Raw genomic sequence first — 24,636 nt, 5'->3', positions numbered from 1 at the left:
ATAAATTCATCAAGGTCAAATATGTCTGTACAAACCTACAACAATGACTAAACTCATCCAACCCACAATGAAACAGACAAGTCCCTCAATCAAATGCTCATACAACAATAACATTATTTGGTGGTTGGTCTTTGTGGGAATTAAAAATTAAACATTTTTTTCTTTTTTTAAAGACCTTTTTTGAAGTATAAAAATACAGTTCTTTGGCATGTTTATTGAACATTCAACAATATTTGAATCTTAAATTCAAATGGGCAAATGGCTGGTATCAGAAGTAAATTCAATATAAAATACATAAAAAAGGTACAAATTATTTTCTTTAACAGAATTAGACATGTATTGTTTTTCTTCTGAAGAATGTTATACCACATCTACCTACAGTCTAATATGTATACAATATATATATATATATATATATATATATATATATATATATATATATATATATATATATATATATCTCTGTTAAATAATTCAACCGATTCCCATAGTCTGTCCAGAAAGTGCAAGTTATTCTATAAATATACATATTTATCTTACATAGCTATTTACATAATTTGGCACCGAGAAAGGTGCTAATGCAAAGTTCCCTTTTTTTTATTTAAAATTAAAATAAATAAATTTCTTTGGGGGGAGCTTTGAAATCCAGTTGGATGTTGTCACAAACAGGGCAGATTATGAGGGTATCATTGGTTAACCATAGCTGTGTTAATCACCAACTCCACAATTCTGATTAACACGCTAATCCACAAAGAACAGGTTACCCTTCAATCAGGACTGTTTGCAACGGCAGAGATCGGGGGCCTTCAACTGGATTTGATGATTTAATTTTATGATAAATGGTTAATAGATTAGTGGTCTGTATAGAACAGGAAACAGACTCCCTTTTAGGGCTAATTTAACACAAAGTTTACAGGACAGCTGAAACAGGCACGCTTTACGACTATATATTATAAAGCTCCAACTCCAGTGTGTTTCTCCTGCCAGAAGGGTTGAGGTGGCCCTGCATCGTGGATAGTTCAATCGCTGAGATGAGGCCCAATACCCAGCCTCCATTAACAATACATTATGCAGGGCAAGCTTATTGGGTTTCAGTCAAAACAAATCCCTTTTGACCATCGGTCTGAGGACACATCAGGAAGTGTACAGTATGGGACAAGCAAGAGCTTATAGCAGGTACCTCCGAGTGAATGTTTTAAGGCAGTTTTTATAGAATCTCTTCCAAAAAAATATTTTAAAAAAGCTATAAAAAAAATCTAGGTAAAAAAAAAACCAAACAAAAAACTAGGCATTCCCACCATTAAATGTTTTGTTTCTCTCATTCCTTTGCATGACATTTTTTTTTTTTTTGTTAGCAATAAATTATCTTTCAAGAGCCACTTAGGGAAAAAAAAACAAACATGATTGACTGCAAGACAAATGGCATGTTCTGTCTACAAAATCGTTGGGAATATGAATCAGAACATTTGGAGATGTCATCTCTCTACAATGTGTCCTTAAAAAGTTTAGGCAGCGGTGGAAATTAGTGTTAATTATTTCTCGTGAAACGGTAAAGATGTCTTTACAGCCCGCTCCGCTTCTTCCTGGGGACACCTTGGTTGCTACAAGGTTTTAACTCGCCATACTGCACCTGTAAAAATAAATAGGCATGGCGATTACTATTAAAGGCCTCAAGCTTTTGCAGAGAAAGTTAATGGCTCCCAGAGGAGAGAGCCAAAGAACCTGATGAAGATGAAGGCTAATGAATAATTTCCTAAAAACAAGAAATCTGACTTGCAATTAATTTACTATGTACAAATATTATATGTAAACCTGTAAGTCGTATGGCTATTAGTTGATTTTACCAGTGCCACACTAGTATCTTTTATGGACTTGGGGCTATTAAACAGCCTCCAGAGTATAATTCTTGTACCCCAGCTTCCTCAAACATACTTGAAAAGTAATAGCTTAAGTATATGCCTATTAACATAAACATGCGCAAGTGCACAGAAAACCGTGGGGAATTTATTTAATACAATAACAGGAAGAGGTCTTCATCGCCTCTTCTGATTTTACCGAAGCATTAGCGCTTTTTGGATACGTCCGATTATAATCAGAAGGGCAAGGTGGAAAGCAATCATAATAAACACTAATACAATATTTTGTAACTTTTTTTTTTTTTACGTGGGCTCCATTGTGTGTTTTGTAACACTGTATTTGAACTGTCAAACTAGCTGCCTGTTGTTAAGTGTTAGAAGGGCCTTTATGCTTTATGTAGACTCTTTAAAACGCTTTTTATTATTAGAGTTTGCTTTGTAATTTATGCCAAATAATAATAATAATAATAATAATAAACGCAAGCCAAACATTTCAGATACTTTTGTGACTACACAGAACTGCCGGTGATGATTGTAGTAAATGTGTATCACTTCTGGTAAGTGGAAATTGTTTTGATTAAGGTCAGACTCTTGCTTCAGGGAAAAAAATGGACAGACTAGATGAGGCAAATGGTTCTTTTGTTCCATCAAGTGATATGTTTGTGTGACCATGATTTTGTCTTTTTTTTTGCTAGTCAGGATAGGGTGATCTGGTTTGTAAACGTTTGTGAGAGTTTTTCTCCACGCTTACTTTAATACGCTACTATTGCCCAAGCTATACTCTATATCAGATGAGGCGCGACAATAACTCTATAGTGACGTTACTTAAGCCTTATGGAAGCTATCGCTAAGCATTTCAAGGCTACCTAGTCTATGTTGAGAAGGACATTTTGATTAAAAGGACCCTTGCATATTCCTAAATATAAATGTAATCCTCATATAAGGGAAGCAATTTTGTTTACAAGAGCAGTAACCCTTTTTGTGCCACAATAAAAAGTAATACACTTGCTGCTTCTAATAACCCTGTTCTTACCAGAGCATACGCTGGACAGGTTTCTGGCATCATATCTGTAGCAGGCGCTTTACAGCAAACAGGCTAATGGTTTTGAATACGCTACCTATACAACTACACAACTGGAATTTAGAAGCGTTTACTTGCCTTTTGAACATCCGATGGTACCCTGGAGAGGAAATCTAGAACTTCATTATTGTCAATGGCATATGGGCTACGAAGCTTTTTTGTAAATTTATTGATGCCTGCGAAAACAAAACATAAAATGAGACTCTGTCGTTCTGAACTGTCGGAAGAGTACCAGCATACCAAACAAAGCAAGGTGAGCAAATTCACAGGTTAGGAATGAGTGTGAATCATGTTGCTGGGGTTTTTATTACTCACACATGGCTTTCTCAGGAGGGAAATGAAAAAAGGACATCCAGCTTTATATAGAGTCTAGCACTCATCTAATACATAACTTTCACTTCAACAATTTTTGCCAACCGATATGGGCTTGGAAAAATGCATGTCTAGTAAAAGGTCTGCATTGATAACTTATCACCCTAAGTACTGCGCTTAGTGCAAGGTCGATTCACCAAACTGTGAATGTACAGATGAGCAAGAGTGAGATGAGAAGCTTCATCCCTTGAATCTCAGCCGACCCTCCTTGATTCAAAGCCAATTGCTAAAATGACAGCTAAGAAATATCTTTTTGTCTACAGTATTATGCACAGTTTCGGGACAAGAACACTGGGGCAAAGAAGAAGAAGAAGAAGAAAAAAAAAAAAAAACACAAAAAAAAAAAACAACTTACCCCAAATTAAGATGATGTATCTTAAAGGTATAAAATACAAAATAACTGTGGCCACCAAAAGCACAGAGCAGGCGAGAATTGAGAGGAATGGAACACTCCAGTTAAAAGTGCTGTCAAAAGGAAAAATGTTAATGATGAGGTTTAAGCAATCACATAATTACAGTCACATGATCTATATACAGTCCAATGCAGGCAGTGAGTACTTGAATAAGAACAAAAATCTATAATCACATCCAAGCGTAATTTTATGTTAAAATCATCACATGAAACAGTTTTAGATAATAACCCAACTCTAAATCATTCTCCATAAAGGAATTCTTGGATTCTCATCTCTGAGCCAGAATATTAGCTCTAAACAGACACATACGTCATCCATCTCTTCAATAAATATACACTTTTAATTTTAACAGCTGCTGTTGCACTACAACTCCCATGGTGCTTTGCATACCTCTTGGAAAACAAAGTTTTACACGCTTTCCATCCTTGCCGTATAGGTACTACAATTAGGGCACAACTTTGTATTGAATTACAAGCCAATAAGTTTCCTTGATAACGCATCAGATCTGATCTCCAGAGGTTGCATGTAACAGACACAAAAATGAATCCCATATTGGTCCCAGAGAATATATTCCAAGTATTTGTGTGATAGCTTTTGGTGGACCAGGCTTCATTCGGTAGGATGGAGTCACCTAAGCTTTCAAGACCAATCCTCACTTTTCTCCTTTTGCCGCTAGTATGTCCTAACGCATGCTAATTTTATTGTCAATTTCAATGGTATTGTCAATTTTGCAATTGTAATCACTAACTGTAATAGCGCTCAGGAACTTTTCATGGAAAAGACCTCAGCGGACGCTTCTACATTTGAGGTCTTAAAACTTTGTAGGCTCTATGAAGACCGGTCCTTTTAAAGGCATCGTGAACCTCTTCAGACCATCTAACAGACTCCTTTTTTTTAACGAAGTTCAATGTATAAAGAACAAAAACTTCTTATAAGGATTCTGTTCTGACACAGGATCTAGCTGTAATATCACTTCAGCTGTTAGTCAATGGAGATGGATCCCTGAATGAGCAAAACTGTGTACAACAGACACCAAATTAGAAAAATCTCCTCTTATGCAGGCTTCATTCATTTTCAAAGATAGTAGAAACACTGTTTAGATGCACGTTTAATACTTTATGAACATGCTTTAAGCGCATGTCACAAGAACACATATTTTGCTCACAGGGAATCCATTTGCAAGAGAATCAATATATTTACTAGATATCTTCATAGCACTCTGTTTGTCCGGTGCTCTTACATGAGTGCACATGTCCATGCATAAACAACACTGTATGAGCCTTGACAGCGGTTGAACAAGAGCTCATGGGGCTGCTGGTCCACCTCCCATCACCATTTAAGTGTTCTGTACTGCTCTTGCCGCTTCACAGTGGAATTCTAATTTGAAGCCCTATGGAACTAGCGCTCCTCTCGAAATAACCGCTTGCCCAAGTTTCATGCTGAACAGGAGATGCAGCGGTGTGTAATCAGGAGGGAGTTTAGTCAAGCTCCTGGGGAGTTTGGAAAGGTTGGATTGCCTTTTTTTCCTTGAATGACTTTAAAACCTCTTACAGGAAAATGCACTGACAATTAAAACGCATACCCTGAAAAGTACAAAATGAAAACGCTGCCGTTTGACCACACGTTTCTGACATAGATCAAACACTAACATTTAAACCAAGATGACTTGTGTTGTAGAACACTCGTCAATGCAATTAAAAACTCCTCCTAAAACACTTTATTACAGCATCATTTGAAACAGCTTTCTAATTTTCATAAATTTTGATTACCTATCAGGTTATACTTGGTCTTACTCTTCCAAATGGACCCTCTGGCTAATGAGAGTCTATGAATGAGCATAGCCATAAGCATTCAGCTTGGTGCGGTATTTTGAAAGTGACCCAATTACCATAATGACTGCTTACAATGGTAACCTACATTGCTACCCTAAATTACTGCATACAGAGATGTTTTTAAAATAAGAAAAAATTTGTCCAGAATGGGCAGAACTAGAATGCAAGTAGTCTGGGTTATTGTCATAATTATTATACCCACGAGAAGGATGCTCTAGGTATACAACAAGACAGTCTAGAGGGTAATCGAACTTGACTATGCTACTGTGGATTTGTTGCAACACAAAGCCCTAAGTCTCCGCTAGGGAGTTGAATAGGAGTTTAATGGGGAGTGTGATTCTTGTATTGCGAGGGGTTTAGGATACCCTGATAATTTGTGATTAACAAACAGCACATGCGGTGCTTGCATTTTTGCCAATCTGCATGGTGTTTAAAAGTCCACTAATTGCAGACCCTCCCTTATGAATGTTACAGGGAGACCCCCTGTAATGCTGCAGAGTGGCAGCTGTCCCCCCTGGACCTGCAGCCTTATGCCAGAATATGCCACTGTCTGAAATCATACAAAAGTGTTATGCCACAAAGTCATTAAAATGGAAACTTACTTTTTAATCCTTTCGCCAAAGCATGCTATTTCTTCTAAGACATTCTGAACAGTTATTACAATGTCTTGTACCATCTGTATCCGGTCTCTTATGCTCTTTTTTTCGGATTCCTAGGAAAGCAAGGAAAAAAAAATATATATATTTTCATACATACTTACACACACGCAATATCATCTTTTAGCAGTTAGCAACATGTAAATGTATTAATACATTGTTGATTAATCAATAAAATCATGATATCAGGCTGGCAAATTACAAATACAAAACCGGCTCCTTTTGAATAGAAGCATTTGCAGCTTACAGGAGTCGGTTTCTAGGGATAACCCTTCACTAGACCCTCCACCTAACCCCCAATGTGTCATATAATACTATTTTCTATGAATAAGTCAATATATACATGCCATACCCAACAAACTCACACATAGCATGAAAGGATTTTATTCCATATACACCAAGTTTGTCTAATGAATTAGCATTACTTTTATCTCCTTTCATACATATATGTATGCTGGGTTATCGATTATGCATTCTCTCAGAATGTCATCTGTTGGTGAAGCCTGAACACCCTTAGATTATATAGATCTACATACACATAAGCTATACATATATAAGACGGCAAAAACCCCAGAGACTGTGTGCCAAGCATAAATAAAAATAGATCAATAGGCAACAAAATAAATTATAAAAGGCCCTGGGTTGTTATATATTTTTCAACTGACTCTTTGTCAAATGGAAAATTTTCTGTAAATAATACGTTGGGAAGGCTGATCTTCCAGGACAAGCCTGCTCCTGCTGAAATGAACAGAGGGAGCACGATTGTCTGGCAGAGACAGAGACATCATGCTGACTTTATTTACACATTTCAGATTGAACCAAGAAATGTGGCGATAACACAGTTTAACAAGTACCACATTACTTCTGCTGTAACTACCAAGCTGCTCAGGAAAAGCCAATGTTGATTCAATTTGAATCAGAATAGCAATCATACGGGACTTGTGTTAATAGACGATGGAGAAGAAAGGGCTGATCAAGAGGTTGTGTTTTCTTCCTAAGGGCTTGACAAGTTTCTAGACAGTTCAGAAGGGCAAAGTTGGTTTAAAGCGTCGGCGAGGTTTACAACAAAAAAACCCTGCCAAAATCAGAATGTTTTGTCCTCTTTATGCATAATATTGTGGAAACTTATCTTTTCCTTCAGTGTGTAGATTCATATGCTTTTTATATACAAAAACAAGGGTCGCAGGCAAGTCGAGATGCAACATTACCATTCGCTATGGATTTTAAAAGCCAGCTGCAGCAAGATGGGCCAAGATCCGGAATGTCAATGCAGTGATGTTTCTTCAACGCCACCTCAATGATTTACCTGCAACTTTTGCAGATTTAACTGAACTTTTATTAGTTATGAAGGATCAACACAAGCTAATGTCTCCAGAATGAGTGGCTGATCTGGCCACGTACGCTGCATCACTTAAATAACTTTTACTGTGCACTACCCAAGGTTTTCCTGCAGCAGAATCTCAGTGGGTTTGGGCTGACGTATATTGAATCTCTGAGTTTGGCCCTTAAGAGACCCTAGTTAAGAAGGTAAATGCCACCAACAATTTTTAGTGAATACACCACAAAACATCTGTTTGTTGGGATTCCTGAATGTTTTTCCTTACTTTTTCACTCTAATCAGCATTTACAAGGGAAAGGGACAAGCAATAGTGTGCAGACGCCATTTTAATTTGTCTGTAGCAGCAGTTGCAGATTGATGAGAGATGGAGCGTGAGACAACGACAGCTTATGCATTGTTGTACGGTGGATTGGAGAAGCTGTAGTAATACACACAATACTACACTGCAGCAGACATTTTCCCCCATTTCCTGGGTAGAGTTTAGATGATTAAAAGCAGTTGCCCATTAATGCTACTAGCCAACCTATAATTTGTGGACAAGTCAATTTTTGTTATCTTTCTGTCATATAATCTATCAAACCAGATATAGAGATAATAAATATATATATATATATATACACACACACATACAAGTCCAAAATTAACAATTGCACTCCAATCATGGGTGTAGGAACCGGGGGGGGGGGGCAGACCCCCCCCCCGTAACTCATGCGGGGGGGGGGACCGATAATTAAGAAATCCCCCCAGGGCCGTAGGAACCCCCCCCAATAGAAACCGCCGCAAATGCAACCAGGGCAACCGATCTTACGTGGTCCGCACCTCGAGCCCTGCTACTTACCTGTGGGAGGGTCTTCTGTACTGCACAGAGGAACCGGAACCCAGCAGAGTTCACGTGACATTACATCACATCCTGCTTCCTCTGTGCAGTACCAGAGAACGCAGAGGGAGGCCGCGCCCTCTGCTGAAGCCTGTGAGCAGCATCGAGGAGCTGCAGTGCAGGTAAGGGGGTGGGGAGGGTGTTTGAATGAGTATGCGTGATTGAGGGAATGAATGAGTATATGAATGAATGAGTGTGTGAGTGATAGCATGGATGTGTAAGTGCTGGAACCTAGGCATGATGGGACTGATTGATGTTAGCAATCACACTCCTATCATGCCAAGTCATATTGCTAATATTTTTTGTCCAATTGTGGTGTGTTACCTACTTTTATTAAAAATGTGAGTTTTTATTATTATTTTTAAAGGTGGGGGGTCATTTTCGGTTTTGGCTAAGTGAACCGTTAATGTTTTGGTCCAGAATTTTCATTTTGGTGCATCCCTAGAATAAATAGAACTATTTCATTTTTAATTATCCTGAGTCCTGAATTTGTAGTCACAAAACTTTCTAGGCCCAGAAATCAGTGAGAGGAAAAGTAAATGTTTTGTGTCATTTACTTTATTTTAATCTGCATATTTTATTAAAGGCCATATTTTCTCACAGTGAAAAATGAGTGCGGCCCGCACACGTATACAATTCTGATGAAGTGGCCCACTGCAGAAAAAACACCTGGGGTAGACAGTGAGAAGGGGGGGTAGGGAGAGGGTAGCTAGTGTGAAGGGGGCGATAGGGAGAGGGTAGCTAGTGAGAAGAGAGGGTAGCTAGTGTGAAGGGGGCGATACGGAGAGGGTAGCTAGTGAGAAGGGGGGGTGGGGAGAGGGTAGATAGTGTGAGAAGGGAGGGGGGTAGATAGTAAGAAAGTGTGAGAGGGGGGAGATAGTGTGAGAAAGTGGGGATCTGATGGGGGAAAATGCTGTCCCCCCAGATTTTTAGGGGTTCCTACGCCCTTGACTCCAATCACCACTTTTTCTGCCTGGTGCCAAGTAGCTGTAACAGCAAATCATACAATATCCAAAAATTGTTACCGGCACTCCAAGGACTTCTTTAAATAACTACTCGAGAAACTCCAGTTATTTAAAGAAGTCCCTGGAGTGCCGGTAACTATTTTTGGAATATATATATATATATATATATATATATATATATATATATATATATATATATAAAAAATATTGGGGAACCCAGTCCTGCTTCACAGGGCTGCATGTGCCTATCATGTCCCACCAGTGTCTGCCTGCCCAGGCCCAGTGTCCTCTACTGCTACTGCACCTCTTTGACCGTTCTTACTCTGGGGAACATTTTTAAAATTTCTATAATGAAAGGAGAGTCGCCTCCCCCTTTTTGAAATGCCTCCCGAATGTCGTTCCAAATCAAAAGACCTCCAAATTTAGTTTAGAAATGAATGTCCGGGAAAAAAAATGAAAATTTCGTCCAAACCGATTTTGCTTGCCATGCACATGTCTACATCCTTTGTTTACATAGTGGATATGAACATCTTTAAAGATAAAAAAAAAAAACAAACAAACAAAAAAAGCAGTTCAAGTCAACTTTGTGTACAGGAGATGTAGACAAAAAATACATGGGTACTGATACACCTTCTTGAGAAGGCATATGCGCTGTCAAAGCCATATCTCGTTCCATCAAATTCCACCACTTCACCGAAGAACAAAGCTTTGAATTCCAGCCATAGTAAATATTCCCACTGGTTCAACTAAAATGAGGACCAGACAAAGAAACAAGCACTGTTCAGCTTCAGCACACAATAAATCAGAGATTGAAATTAGAAATTATGTGATAAACCAGCATAAACTAGTACATACTCTTACATGAACTGTGCCTCTTATTATAGCAAAGATTAAAATAAACCAGTGGTCAATCATACGCAGTCAAAAGAACATCCTGTTTCTATAAGGAGCTTCAGAATTAATTAACATCTTTAAGTTACATTTTGCATATTCTTTCCACGGCCAGATGTGGAACACAGAAGCTCCTATGTTGCACCCTCTTAAAAGATTCCTGTGTATTCAGGGAAAAGACAGACGCACAATACAGCCAGATTTGTTTTTGGCACAGATCATTCAACACTTTTATTATGCGGTGTAAATTTGTGTTTAGAATGATCTTTTAATTTGTTATACTATACAGAAGGTTAAGCACAGTCAATGGACCTACCTAGGAGTCACTTCAAAGGGGCCATTTGCAAATATAGTATACTGATAAGGACACAAACCAAATATCTGAAATTGACTTGTATTTAGCAGAGTTATACGTGATGCAGGAGGCAAAATAAATCAGAAAGAATCCAAAATGCAAACAGGACGGACTTCAAAGCAGCTTTCCCCAAAAGATCTGTCCCCCTAAAATTAAGACTATTTCTTTGTACGTGAGAGGCTTGCCCCATTAGTTTTAAAGACATCCCAGCAAGGGAGTTCTACAATTGCCCCAGATAACCCATGGCAGGCACAACAATATAATTGTTATAAAATAACCTCCATTGATTAATGTTAAGCCTCTGCCATGGTAGGGGCATTTCGACATGACTTAGTTTGAAGACTAGCAAGCAGGTGAATAATTCAGATTTGATATTGTGCTCTTGCTCAATTGAAGGACTGGATGATATATACGCTTTCAGCCATATTAATTAGATTTAACAATTAAAGCCAGGGCTTGACAAATTTGTTGTGAATCTAGGCGCCAGGTAAAAAAGTTAGGAGCCAGGATTTTTTTAAACTAACAGTTGGTCAGGAGTGATCTGATCATCATAGCCCACTTACTAAAATCACAGCGTTTGACCTGGAAGCACCCTGGACTTTCAGGTCAGTGCTGTATTTTTATTTTTTTTAACTCTTTCGATGCTGATGTTCCATTGGAGCACAGCATTGACTGATATTTAGTCCCCACAAGCTTGTGGGGACAAATGTTAACCCCTGGAATGCCACGAATGTGTCATACACAATTGTGGCATTGAAGGGGTAACGCTGCACTGTCGCTCTCATGGAGCGATCAGGCAGCAGGGGGGTGTTGGGGCTGGTGTCCACACTCAAGGGGAGACCAAAGAACCCTCTCCCCTGTCCCTGAAGCTGCCTCTGGCAGCTGGGACTCAATTGCTGGTCTATAGACCAGCCATTGCAGGGGGGAGTCTCTTTGATGATGACTGTAGGCTTCCATGCCTACAGGAATCATCAAAGGGCTTGTGGGGGCTCGTTTTTGCTGTTGCTGGTCTGCCTGGGCTTCCAGGCAGACCACCAGCAGCAGAGTCCCGTACAAAACGGGAATTAACCCCTAAATGCCCCCATCGCGGCATTGAAGGGGTTAACGCTGCACTGTCGCTCTCATGGAGCGATCAGGCAGCAGGGGGGTGTTGGGTCAGGTCCCCACACTTGTGTGGGGGCCCAATCAACACACAACCCCCTTACCTGAAGCTGCCTGTGGCAGCTGAAAACACGATTGCTGGTTTTCCAGCAACCGTGTTTTCAGCCTACAGGATCACTCCGTGGGAGTGATCTCAGGCTCGGGCTCTGTGTGGCTGTGCTGTCTGCCCAGACTCCTGGGCAGACAGCAGCAGCGCCCCCGTGTGGTGACTCAGCCTCTTACATCCACAATTTTTTCTGGATGTAAGAGGCTGACAAAACCTAGGCGCCAGGACAAAATTCTCTGTCGCCATGGCGACCTGGGATTTGTCGAGCCCTGATTAAAGCTATCGTGTTTTTGACATTCAAGTACATAAATATTTGAAATCTGCACCCAGGTACTCTTTTTCAAACAGCCGATACTGATAAGTGAAAAGAGAGGGTAGTTTGTCACACCATACTGCATTTTTGCTAATGCCCCAGTACACAATTTGAAATACTTTTGCTGGCTTCACTGAGCGCTCACTTATCTAAACTATTTTTATCAGTCCATCTATAACAGTGTAGGAAGTGTTTGGAGTCTGAGCACTTGCCATAATAGTAGCCAAGAAAGCAAGCAAAAACACATTTGGGAAGTCTTAAGTGATTTTAAGATTTCTGGCACACGCACACATTTTTATTATATTTTAGAAAAAAATATTTTGCCATAGAGACACTGCAAACACTAACATTATAGAGATATCCAAAAGGTCAAAATGTACTTTTACTATAAAACACACACAAGCAAACCTTACTTTTTCATCATCTTCGTCATCCTCCCCGATATCCATCCCCTCCTGCGAAGAGAGTCAAATTAATGAGTGTTTTTAAATCCTAACTCCATATACACCTATTGAAAGGTGCTACGTGAATAAACCTTAGTTAACCAAGGTATTTATAAAACAACCAGAAAGGATAGAGGTTAAACAGCCAGATATTATCGCAAGTTCTATATTTCAAGCAGTTACTGGTTAGCAGGATCTTAAGGAAACAAATGGCTCCTCCAGACATAAAGAGATTAGAGGTGAACAATCATATTGCTCCCTTAAGGATGCCCGGCATCTAGGGACATGTTCTATAAGCTAATTAGCCCATTGCCTTGGGATAAACACAATCAAGACTCCGTCTCCTGAAGGCAAAACATATGTATCTCGGTACAGCAGCACGAACAAATACAACTAAATCAATATCAGCCTTAACTTACCAGGTTGTCCTGAGTGCTGACCTTCCCCGTCGTAATCATGGTGAAGTTGTAAGCAAAGAGGAGTAACAGAAACAGAGGAATCATAAAAAGCTCCAGGTTCCAGATCGTTAACACAAAGATCTGCAAAGAAATAATGAAGGTGAGGTTATACTCATTACTCATTTCAATAGAGTTTACTAAGAATTACTAGATCTCACCTGCTTGTAAACAAGTTAAATAATTTTAGTCTGGATTAATATAAAAAGCTATCAAAATGTAATTTAAGAAAGTTTACTTCTCTTCTAGCAAACCTGATGGAATTTAAAACAATCTTATGAAATAGAGATACTAAATATAAAAGGCCGAATAAGGTCTTAGGCTTTCATAGCAGAAAATTCTGCAGGCTAGATGGGTCGAATGACCGCTAAACACGGTTTCGACTTTCAAAGATTAAATCTTGTGTGATTCACAGTTATGGGTGGAACAAAAACTGTCCCATCAGTGAAGCCTCTGAAGAGTTTTGAAGATTGGTGCCAGGTTCTTCAGCAGTGAAGGAATTGGGTGTAGAGGAGGAAAAAAAAAAAATAAAAAAAAAATAAAAAATTAAAATATGCCAAGCTTTGTCTACAGGATGATCTCTTACTAGGAAAACAAAAACCAGAAAAAAAAAAATGAAAAACACATGGATGGCTTTAAAAATGGCTTTTAAATAAATACCCGTCTCCACAATGCTGAATAAAAAGGAAAAACATCAATATTGTTCCTTGTATAGGTGTCAAGAATATAACACTACATATAATCGCTACACAAAAACATGGATAGCACTGTTGCCTACACACTATAGAAATCCGTTTAACGAGCATCATTTGCAATGCCTTATGAAGGGCCACAACTGGCCGGTTCCCTTTGCAAGATGGTTTGAGCTGGCCACGGATAATATACAGTTCAATTCATAAGGCGATTAAAAAACAAAAACTCCTCACCGATTTACCAGTATGAATTATAATACATGGGTGTCCAAGCTCATCCTGGAGCAAAAGCTCACAGGGGATGGGCTTTCATAGTATAAAGTGAAGTCAGTCAATTGAAATCCAGCTCTATTGCCAACTCTCTCTTTAATGAATAAACCCCTTAGACAGTGATGGTAGATGCAGCTTTCTGTAGACACTAATATTATATGTGTAATAAAAATTTAATTTTGAAACCTGCCTGAGAATATAAAAAGTGATATAAAAACTTAGTAGTCTTTCCACTCTGCTCATTGAAAGAAAAAGAAAAAAATAATGCTAAGATGCCATAAAAGTATTGTTTTCCATCTTAACCATTTGGTTGTTTTCCCTAAATTCTTTTCCATAGACCATTTACTTTTAATGAGAGACCGACAAGTCATATTACGCAAGCCTGTTCAACATATTTTGTGCTAGGAAACTGTTCCAACTCCACAAGTTGAAAAGAAGGGCAGCAGAGAAGATATCCCAAGTGTTTTTGTAATTAAACGAATATGCATAATGAACCATATGCCCAAAGGGCTTGTTCTTCTTGTAGGCCAGATTTTTGTTTGAATTTTTAATTTTTATATACAGACGATAACACCCAGCCTACCACAGAAATGGGGCTCCGCTGCCTAATATGTCCCCATTTTGCAGTTGCATATGGATCATTCACTCACTATGAACTTCAATAAAAAAAATAAAAAAAAAGATTTTATAGTTGAAACTATTCCAATAGTTTATGGGAATGAGAAGCTGCTATGACCTCAAAAAAAAAAAACAAATTCTGGGAGCAATGAAAAGAAAACAAAAAAGTTATTGGATTGTGTGCTATATGTCAAGTCTGATTGTGTAAATTAGCAATAATGGTAATATTTCTGAACTAAAAAGTATACCACTAAATTACCCCGAGTTATACATTAACAAGGTTTCACAAGAAGGTACACCAAGAATTTCAATATATGTTTATCTAATGCAATCTAAGCATTTTCTTCTTTTTTTGTTTTAAATCACGTATTTGAAGTAATATGCTTTTCGGGGGGGGGGGATACAAAAAATAAAAACAAATAAAATAAAGACAAACTACAAAAAAGTTTTCAGGGACTGATAGAGGAGAGGGTCTCCTTTGCAATCCTGAAATACTCAAAAAAAAAAAAAAAAGAAAAAAAAAACCCCTTGCCTGTCTGTGTTTTAGTGGCTATTCACTATCCCATCTGTTTAAGTCAGCATAAATGACGCATTTTTAGATTATACAGTCCACAGGCAGCCACTTTGGCATGTAAAGAGAATCAAATTCACTAACAACTGAATTTAGAAGAAATGTTTTGTTAACACAACCATGAAAACTTTTTCTTAATATACTTAATAGATGCAGCGCTCAACATTGCACAAGGGGGCTGCTAGTCTGCATATGGCTTCCTAAATAGTCCTAAAAAAAACCAAACAATTCTCAATCTTCAAAAAAATAATTTGAGTGTTATGCTTCTAGTTTGTAGACATTGAAATATGTATTTTTCTATGCTAAAATATATAATTTTTTGTATAACATTGTACAGCGCTAAGAATATATTCAGGCTTTAAATGTTAAACAATAACTGCTGTTGGGGTGGGGTCAAAATACAGAAATGGTGCACTTGGTTAAACTATTGCTGGCATGTAGGATGTCACCTGTGTGACAGAAATGTATTCAGGAATGCCTAAGTCGTTTGAAACAACAACTCCCCTTACAACTCTCACTGAAAAAACCCTTATGCCTTGTAGACATACAAGTATTTTGTTTGTATGCTGCGACAGGCTGACAACATGGCTTCACTAAAGGATAACATTGTGGGGTTTACATGTGAAGGATGTCATTGGCCTCCCCCAATAATGGAAGTGTATATAGCTTTCAGAAACATTGGAAGAGACCTTTAAGAAAACAAAAGCATAGGTGATTGTCTTTTTATAGTGGCAAGAAAAGGTAAGCACCATTTCGATTACCCGTAGTTATGTATGAATTTATCCTAAAACATGATCTTTATGCAAGGTACAAAAATGAACAAACAACCTCTTAACTCATAACACAAATTATTGTACTGTTCTTGTCCATATTTAATACATCAAACATTCACAGTGTGGCTTGGAAAATGTAAACCCCTAGGGTAATCACTTCAACAAAAGCTAACTGGAGTCAGAAGTTAGCAAACCTGGAGTGCAATCAATGAAACAGGATTGGAGGTGGGTTTTGGAGCTACTTTCCACATAAAAAATAAAATAAAAAATTGATTAAGCTGGAAAAGATTACAAAGTGATCTCAAATAATTTATATATTCATCAGTCCACAGACAAATCGTTCAGAAAATTCTGTATTTTGGCTACTATCCTTAGAAGTGGGTGCCCAGACAAGACAACCAACACAAGACCAAAACACAGAATGCTTAATGAGGTAAAAAAGAACCCTACAGAAACAGCTAAAAGCTTTAAGGAATCATTGTGACTGGTTAACATCGCTGTTCATGAGTCTACCTCACTCAAAACACTGAACAGTCATTAAGTCTATGGCAGGACACCGCAGACTAACTGCTCTCCAAAATAAAATAAGAAAAACATTGCTGCCAGTTTGAAGTTTACTAAAGAGCACCTTGATTCTCCACAAAGCGACTGGGAAAATGCTTTGTGGACTAATGAAACTAAGATTGAACTGTTGAGGAAGAACATACAGCAGTACAGCATGAAAAGGGCACCGCATACCAACATGAAAATATCATCCCAACGGTGAACAGTGGAGGGAGCATCATGATTTAGGGCTGCATTAATGCCTCACCACCAGCCGTCTACCAGCTGAAGCTCAGTAGAAGTTGTGTAATGTAGCAGGACACAGACTCCAAACATCAAAAATGTAAATCTACAAAATGGCTTTAAAAAAAAAAAAAATTAGCTTAAAAACACACACAGACTGAATCCAGCACTATATGCACACTCTGATACTACAGTACACACACACACAGCCCTGGGCGCCAGGAATTGGTTTCTAGTCGCCACGGGGAACTGGGGCCCAGGGTTTGTCAAGCCATGTTTTATTAGCTTAATCACATTGTGTTTTAGATGTAGGTCAGATCACATTTCATGAACAATTAATGCAGAGAACTAGGTAATTGCAAAGAGTTAATTTACTTGTTACAGTCACTTTATATGTTGACACAAATAAAATGCATCTCATAAGACAAAGTCTCAGTTGTCTTGAAACCCAGCAAGAGATCTACCAGTAGACATTACTGTGCATGGGGCATCAGTAAGAAGCAAGAGACTTCAGCCCAAAATCAGATAACCAGATTTGCTTTAGGAAATTAGCCCTCCTCATAAGAGCAAAGACTAAGGGATCTTAATATGTATGGCATGGATAAGAGAAGAGGGGGAAATGTGACAAACATTTAAATACATAAAGGAACAAAGCACAGGAGGGGAGTTTATTTCAAAATTTGAGAAATGTTAGAACACAAGGTCATAATGCAAGAACGTTTTACTTTGATGAGAGGGTGTCACATAAATGAAATAGCTTCCCAGCCAAAGTGGGGGAGACATGCAGTGATGCGATGTGATTAAAATGTATTGGATAGCATATGGCTACTCTAAATGTAAGACAAGACCAAGAATTAAGGTTTGCGTCCCTACATCACGAAACAGGCAAGATGGACCAAATGCTTCTTATCAAATTCTGTGTTTCTAGGTCAATAACATTTTCACCAAAGACATTTCACTTACGAACTTAAAGTGGTGCCAAGTTTGTTTCAATACTTGTGTCGCAGTATTTTATACCATTCCAGAAGAATTTGAGAACTTTCTGTTCCACATGACTTTATTTAGTGTTTCATTCTAACACAAAACTGAATATCTGAGTACAAAAAGTTGGGAATCAAAATTGTGCTGTGCCCTAACATTTCTAAAAATAGACTTATTGTCCAAAAATTAATTTAAATTGAATAATGATATACTTAGAGATTATATTTCATAATAAAACCCACATAGCTTTAGGACCATTGTGATTTAGCAACAGTTTAACATTTCTAAAAATGGTCCATCCTAAAGATTATGGGAGGGAGGAATAATATGAAAATCGCGATGTGTTTAGCGCTTGGAAGTCATTTATGAGATTTTGGTGCCACCTACAGGACTCCGTACGTCACAAACCCTTCTTAACATGCGTGGATGTTTTTAAAAAGTAGGAAATCATAGTATGAGCTTCTTATGGGCAAACGTGGATATTTCTGAAATTAACCTAAAGTTTTCTGCACTACAAGTTCATGAAATGGATGAGTAATTTGCACATGTATCTCTCTACATAACTTAGTATGGCATTAGGGAAATGATTGCTAGTTTTAACACCAATCATATTAATTGTCAATATATCTCCAGCACAAGGCTTGTCCGCGTACAGTCTGGTTATGTGATCTCTACAGGACTTCTTTGAAAAAACACAGAAATCCTGTAGATACTGGTGGTCTCGGCTATGAATATAGTCATTAAACTCCCAAGTTTGTCCCCCCTTCATCAATAAACAAAAAAAAGAATTGAAGTGATTTAATGTCTTAGACACCAAAATTCAATTTGTATGTCATATACTTTTTCAGTGTACAGCATTTAAAAAGGTGCAACCTTTTAGGTTGTATTATTAAAGTATATGAAGATATATCTGTTTCTGCATATAAGTACTGCTCAAATTCAGTGGGCGTAGTGATCAAAATATTAGGTCAAATTAGTGGCAAAGCAAACAAATAAACCCCCCCAAAATAACAGAACAAATTATACTATAGAAAACCTACAATAAAGTATGCTAACATAAAACCAGTTAACTGTTTAAATAACGAGACAGAAGTTAACAATAACCTTTGAGTGAAAATAGGGACATCTCGCACTACAACGCCTCTTCCCTGCTCTCTTGCGACCACTACATAGGTTTATTTTGAAGTGTATCAGATCAGTCAGCAAAAATTATTACTCTGCCTTACTTGTAACCATCACCTGGGATGGGTATAATTATAGGCTTTGCTTGGAGAACACCCACGTCATATGGCAATAAAAGGGACTGAGCGCTTGCCAAGTTCAGACAGACAATGGAAAACGCAAGCCACCCAAAGACAGCCAGCAAAGGATCAGCCAGGGACACCAATAAAAATGACAGCTTACAAATAAGCGACAATAAAGCATGGGACAGAATAGAATAAAGCAACATTCAATTAACTGGAAATGTGAGCGCTCAAGGCAGATCTTTCAACAATATCAGGAAGACCATTCATGTATTGAGATTCTATAATAGAAGGACACTGAAGATAACAAAAACATAGGGTTACAGGTGGTAAATTAACACTTCAAAATATTCATTTTAGTAGTATGTGTTATACGGATGTAGAAAAACTATGACCTCTAGAAGTTTTCCCTCAGTATTTGTCATGCATACGATACCTGGGGGTTTTATGGCACTATGCCTTATGAAGGGATAATGTCAGTAAGTGTGTTATTTGAAAGGGGAGTGATGACATTCTAGTCAATGGTTAATGAACAGGTTTCATTGAGAGGAATACTGGTATTACTCTGTTTTACGGTAAATATAGAGATTACCAAAGTCATAATCAATGAAATAATGCAACATGATACTCAAGTTATTCTTTTAACAGAATCAGCTTCCACGCAGTAGTCAAAGACAAAGCAACTGTATAAACCTAGAGATGTCTTAGATGTATTTATCCATTTATAAGGGCTGTGATTGTAGGTTTAGTTTAACCGAACAAAAGATCCAGTGGACAAACACTATAATGCAGAAGCTTCTCTTATAACAATGTTGGGGAGGAGGGTACGAAGAAACCCCTCACTAATTGGCATAGGCAAGAATATGCCACTGCACAAGGTGGAGTTGAAAGTAATGGACCATGACACAAAGCCGGAAGACCTTATTCATTTCAACGCAGTTATCAAATGATATAGATATCTGTATATTTTTTTTTTAATTTTTTTTTTTTTATAAAAGAACTTACCAAAAATGCTATTAAGCTTCTCTTTGTAGATTGCCACTGAAAGCAGCTCTTTATGAACTGTAGTGTATTCCATATCGCCAAACTAATCTTCTTGACACGATAAACATTCCTTGACAAGATCTGCCAAATGAAAGACAAAACAAATTCAAGACGAGATAAAATTAAGCATACAAGTCATCGTGTAACTGATACGCAAAGCTTAATGCTTCAAATTTACTAGGACTGGTTTAAGTACACAGCCCCATTTTATAATGATGCAGACAAATCTGATGAGACTTCTAGTGTAGTACATAGCGTGTCAAAGCCAAATCCAAACTACCAAGCAGGATCAGGGCAAATATGTCTGAAACCAATCCTTTAACGCTTTCTGTATTCCATGCCATCAAGGAAATCACACTGTCCCTTTAAATGCAACAGTTTCTTCAGATAGACCCCACTGCAATGCTGACCATTTATGAGAAATCTGACCCTCGGACACAAAGACAACTTAACCCTTCAAACAGTGTGGAAAGTGAGTTTTTGCTCCAAGATTTTTCATCAAGAAATATATTATTGCAAGATATCTGGATAGAAGCCCTGATAAGACATGTTTCCTTGCTTTTAATACAGTGCTTGTAGTCAACCATGAGAAAAATACTACTACAAGTAAGGCATTTATTCCAAGCCAGTTACGGAATGTTAATATTGTGGCCGGGAAACTCAGTGTCTGTCCGTAAAATAATTCATTTTTGTGTGCCAAACCTTTTTGGAAAACTTGGGGTTATCTTCCACAAAGCGTTTTTCTCGTGGGTTAAAGGTCCTGATGCTTGCTTTGACCTGTAAAGAAAAGAAAAAAGAAAAAAAAAATCAAATACATCGATCTAGAAGTTTAAAACATAACTAAAGCGGCACTTGGCACATCTTACCGGGTTGTAGATGATCTCCATTTCTAGGTATATAACTCCTTTAGAGGCACTACTCAAGTCTTTGTTTTTTAATAAATAACCCACTTGCTGGCCATTCTTTACCTTTGAGTTTAAAAAGAAATGTTTTTATTATTTATGGATTTAAACAGCACCATTATGGGTAAACATTGTATATGTGTAGTGCATTTGTATTTTTTTTTTTTTGCCCGAAACAAATTTCTCTTGATTGTAAAAATCATGTTCAACCAAACTTAATAGTAAAACATGCATACATGTACTTTGCTACTAATATATGGACTCATGATGTAACAATAACACTTGAAATGTGTGTGTGTGTATAATATATATATATATATATATATATACACATACACACACACACCCTTTTATAAATATAAATAAATATCCAATGCTATTGTTACATCATCTAGCGTAATTTGCATGGGGGGGTAATAAAGTATGCCATTTGTCACTGCAGGGTTAAACACCATACTTCATCATGAACAAAATGTTGTTTTAAGACGCACAGCTAGCTCGACGGTACATAATGACACATTAACAAATAAGCACAACACAACCAGCCAAATGATCTTCATTCCTAAAAGTCCAATGACCCTTTAATACAGGTGTAGAGACAGAACCATCCACCAGCCCATATAAAATTACACACAAAAAAAATAAAAAAGCGGACGTTTGTCAGCTTCTGAAATGAGCCTGCACGTTCTGCTAGCCGATCCTACAGAACATTTGGCACGGAGTGGTGCTGCACATGAGCATCTGCTCAGACCTTGCTCTTCCAATAACACCAATGATATGAGGACTCGGGGAGACATTAACAGATCAAAACCGGCACAAAGCACAGCGAGAAGACCTGGTTTCCGTGTAGGCATCAGCACTTTTATTACAGCTAGCTTAACAGGGATCACTGCATGATACGCTGGATAGAAAGGACGGGGATTTTTTACGTAGATACTTTAGCGGTCCAGTTAACCAAGTCCCAGAATGATGCAATGAGCTGCTTCTCTTCTTTTTGGCGTGTACAAATGTAATGTAGAATTGTAAACATGAATGCTATTGTGTTCTATGTTGTATTATGGAATTAAGAAACACGTAGAGTCCTAAAATCAAATGGCAGGTATGTTACATCTAATCACAATTAGGTGCACTTCATGAAAGCATTGTGCATGTAAGTACGCGTTTACAATATTAAAAATAATAATAATAAAACCTTAGAAACCCTGCTCTAGAACAAAGTTATAACAATTCACCAGAAGCATATTTGAGGGCTAAACTTATAAATAGAGGTGTCCAATAGGTGCAAACATACACAGTTTTACATGTAGGCGCTCTGGCAGTAACTTACGGAAAGTAGAGGAATTGCTACTTTTCCAAGGAAATCAGGTGCCTTGTCTCCATCTTCATCAAACACAGTTACCTCAAGAGCATCGTGGATATCTTTAATAGGGCTACAAGACATAAACATAATTGTCTCTGCAAAAAGCATAAAATAAACGTAAACGACTACCAGCATTTCCAGACCTGCTATCAAAAGGAGACCCAACTTGGAGAATGTTTTCCGATATTAAAAAAACCTTATCCAGTTTTGACCCAAAGAGTTAAATAAAACAGGGACTCCAAAAGGAATCGGAGGTCCCCTGGTTCAACATTACCTAAGCTAAAGGGACACATCAGTCATCATATGCACTTTAACGCATGATTTTATATTATCTTGTGGTGTCTTCCATGCAAATGCATGGGGGGGGGGGTCTGCACAATCGTCCCATATGCATTTATACCCCCCCAACCTAGATCATTCATCAGGCGCAAATAAATATATTAATGTGCTAAAATTGCGTGTACATTAGGGAGTACACTTACACTGCTATACAAACTAATAAATAATAATAAAATACACATTATTGCAAAGCATTAGATACCAAATCTATAACATAAAACAGACAAGTGACCGGACATATATCTGGAATACACAAGTAAAAGTTTGCCAATTATTTTTAGGCGTGATGACCCCTAGCTAGGACAGACTGATAAAAATCAGTTAGTGTAACATGTACATGTGTTAAAGGATGACTTTACCACTTTCATACTAGATGGAATCCAAAGGAATCCCAGTAAAGCAGCTGCAGGAAGGCATTTACTCCAGACATTTATATCTGTACTTTAGATGGCCTATAAAAAAGGTGACGTCTGCCTATGGTTATCCATAAAACTGCATTTACTTACAAAGTGAAAACTTTGTTCCATTCTGGGTTGAGGTTTTTGTAAACAGTGTGTGTCTGCAGCCGGTCATTTCCCACTTCGAGAACGCAGAAAGGATCGCTCTTTCCTGGAGAGAAATATTGCTTTTGGGTTACAAACGCAGATATAATAAATTGCCCCATAAAGGATTTCTAGTATTTTCTCCTTACATCTCAAAGTACCTTACGTTTTTCTTGCAGACCTAAAATATTACTGTTGAATATTCTAACCATTGCAAAAAACAAGGAAAAACAAATATATTTTATATATAAATACACAAACACACATATACATTTCAAAAACCTTGTTTAGAGATTTTTTTTAGCCAAAATCATATTGGATGTTCAATAAACCTATAAGAATTTAGGAATGTATTGAAGCCGCCCGGGATGCCAGAACATTCAGACAGCGTTACAGTCGTCAAGGCAGGCTGCGGCCCTGAAGCGGTTAACCATGGGGAAAATGGATCTAGTCCCGAGTACCGTTTGTTTTTAAGTGCCGTGTATTAGCGGTTGTTATTTCTGCAGTGAAACTAACATTGGTTATCCATAAACTTTACCAGCCATCACGAAACAGACTATCAGCAAAAAAACATTATCTTGACAGAATAACTGCTTTTTAGGTTTATGGCTCCGGTGCAGTACGCCTACATTGATTTTTTATTTCTACATATGTTGCACTAGTGGCTTTTTCCAAATTGCTCAACTGCGGTTAATGATGAAAAGTTATGGAAACTGATCGTTTGAGCCTTTCGATTTCAGGTTAAGATCCTGTTACTGACATTTGCTTTTTAAAGGCTGAATCCAGAGACACTGCCAGAGTTTTATGCTCTCCACCAATCTACCGTATTGTCCAGAATAGAAGATGCACCCGATAAAATGCCCCAGGCCCAAAATTTAGAATAACTACATCAATTAAGGAGATTCTTTGGGGATATTGTCATCATCATCAACAACAGACTAGTCTTATATTGGCAAAAATATTGCTTCTTCACCATTTACTATAACTAGTCCTCAAATTGCTTTTTTTGTGATCATATATAATATTTGCATGGCTTCTATAGCAATTTTTATGGCACGCAAATTGAGTACATTTATTATTATTAATGTTACGATGTTAGAGTTATAAAACAGTGGACTCCATTTTATTGCATGAACTCCTGAAGAGGAAAACGAGACATAAGTCCAATTTTTGAACTCGAGTATCTGGCAGCCTCTGCTAAAAGTCGGGGCGCATAGATATGTGGGAAAAAATAAAACAAATATAGTGTAATAAGTAAATACGAAAAAAATAAAAATAGAGATGTTAGTTGCACTCACAAGTGTATAAGAAATTGAAAGCTCGTCAAAAATCCATACTCTCTTTCGTCTTAGGAGCTTCTGTGTTCTGCTACAGATTGATTTCTTAAATTTTCTCCTGAGGAAGCCTATATTGGCGAAACGCGTTGAGATATTTTGGAAAACTTTACAATTACTGAAAA

At 37.7% G+C, this 24,636-nt stretch overlaps 1 protein-coding gene across 1 annotated transcript in view; it reads right to left on the bottom strand.

Annotated features, from left to right (window-relative positions):
• Window positions 1-1,561: 1,561 nt before the first annotated feature.
• LOC149300029 (multiple C2 and transmembrane domain-containing protein 2-like) overlaps window positions 1,562-24,636 on the bottom strand; it is a 50,320-nt gene continuing 27,245 nt past the window's right edge. The window contains exons 12-22 of the mRNA XM_089485510.1: window positions 23,142-23,244; window positions 22,264-22,366; window positions 20,901-21,002; window positions 20,737-20,811; window positions 19,996-20,115; window positions 13,020-13,139; window positions 12,571-12,612; window positions 6,157-6,266; window positions 3,665-3,774; window positions 3,016-3,113; window positions 1,562-1,630 (exon numbers count right to left, since the gene is read on the bottom strand). Coding sequence (XP_089341636.1) covers window positions 1,562-1,630; window positions 3,016-3,113; window positions 3,665-3,774; window positions 6,157-6,266; window positions 12,571-12,612; window positions 13,020-13,139; window positions 19,996-20,115; window positions 20,737-20,811; window positions 20,901-21,002; window positions 22,264-22,366; window positions 23,142-23,244 — 1,052 coding nt within the window. The remainder of the gene's footprint in view (window positions 1,631-3,015; window positions 3,114-3,664; window positions 3,775-6,156; window positions 6,267-12,570; window positions 12,613-13,019; window positions 13,140-19,995; window positions 20,116-20,736; window positions 20,812-20,900; window positions 21,003-22,263; window positions 22,367-23,141; window positions 23,245-24,636) is intronic.

The sequence above is a fragment of the Sceloporus occidentalis genome, unplaced genomic scaffold (assembly GCF_023333645.1).
Source record: "Sceloporus occidentalis isolate IW3139 unplaced genomic scaffold, rSceOcc1.0.p SCAF_26, whole genome shotgun sequence".
In the NCBI taxonomy this organism is placed as follows: Eukaryota; Metazoa; Chordata; class Lepidosauria; order Squamata; family Phrynosomatidae; genus Sceloporus; species Sceloporus occidentalis.
The sequence above is the reverse complement of the archived record's forward strand: the minus strand, read 5'-3'. Positions and strand labels throughout refer to the sequence as shown.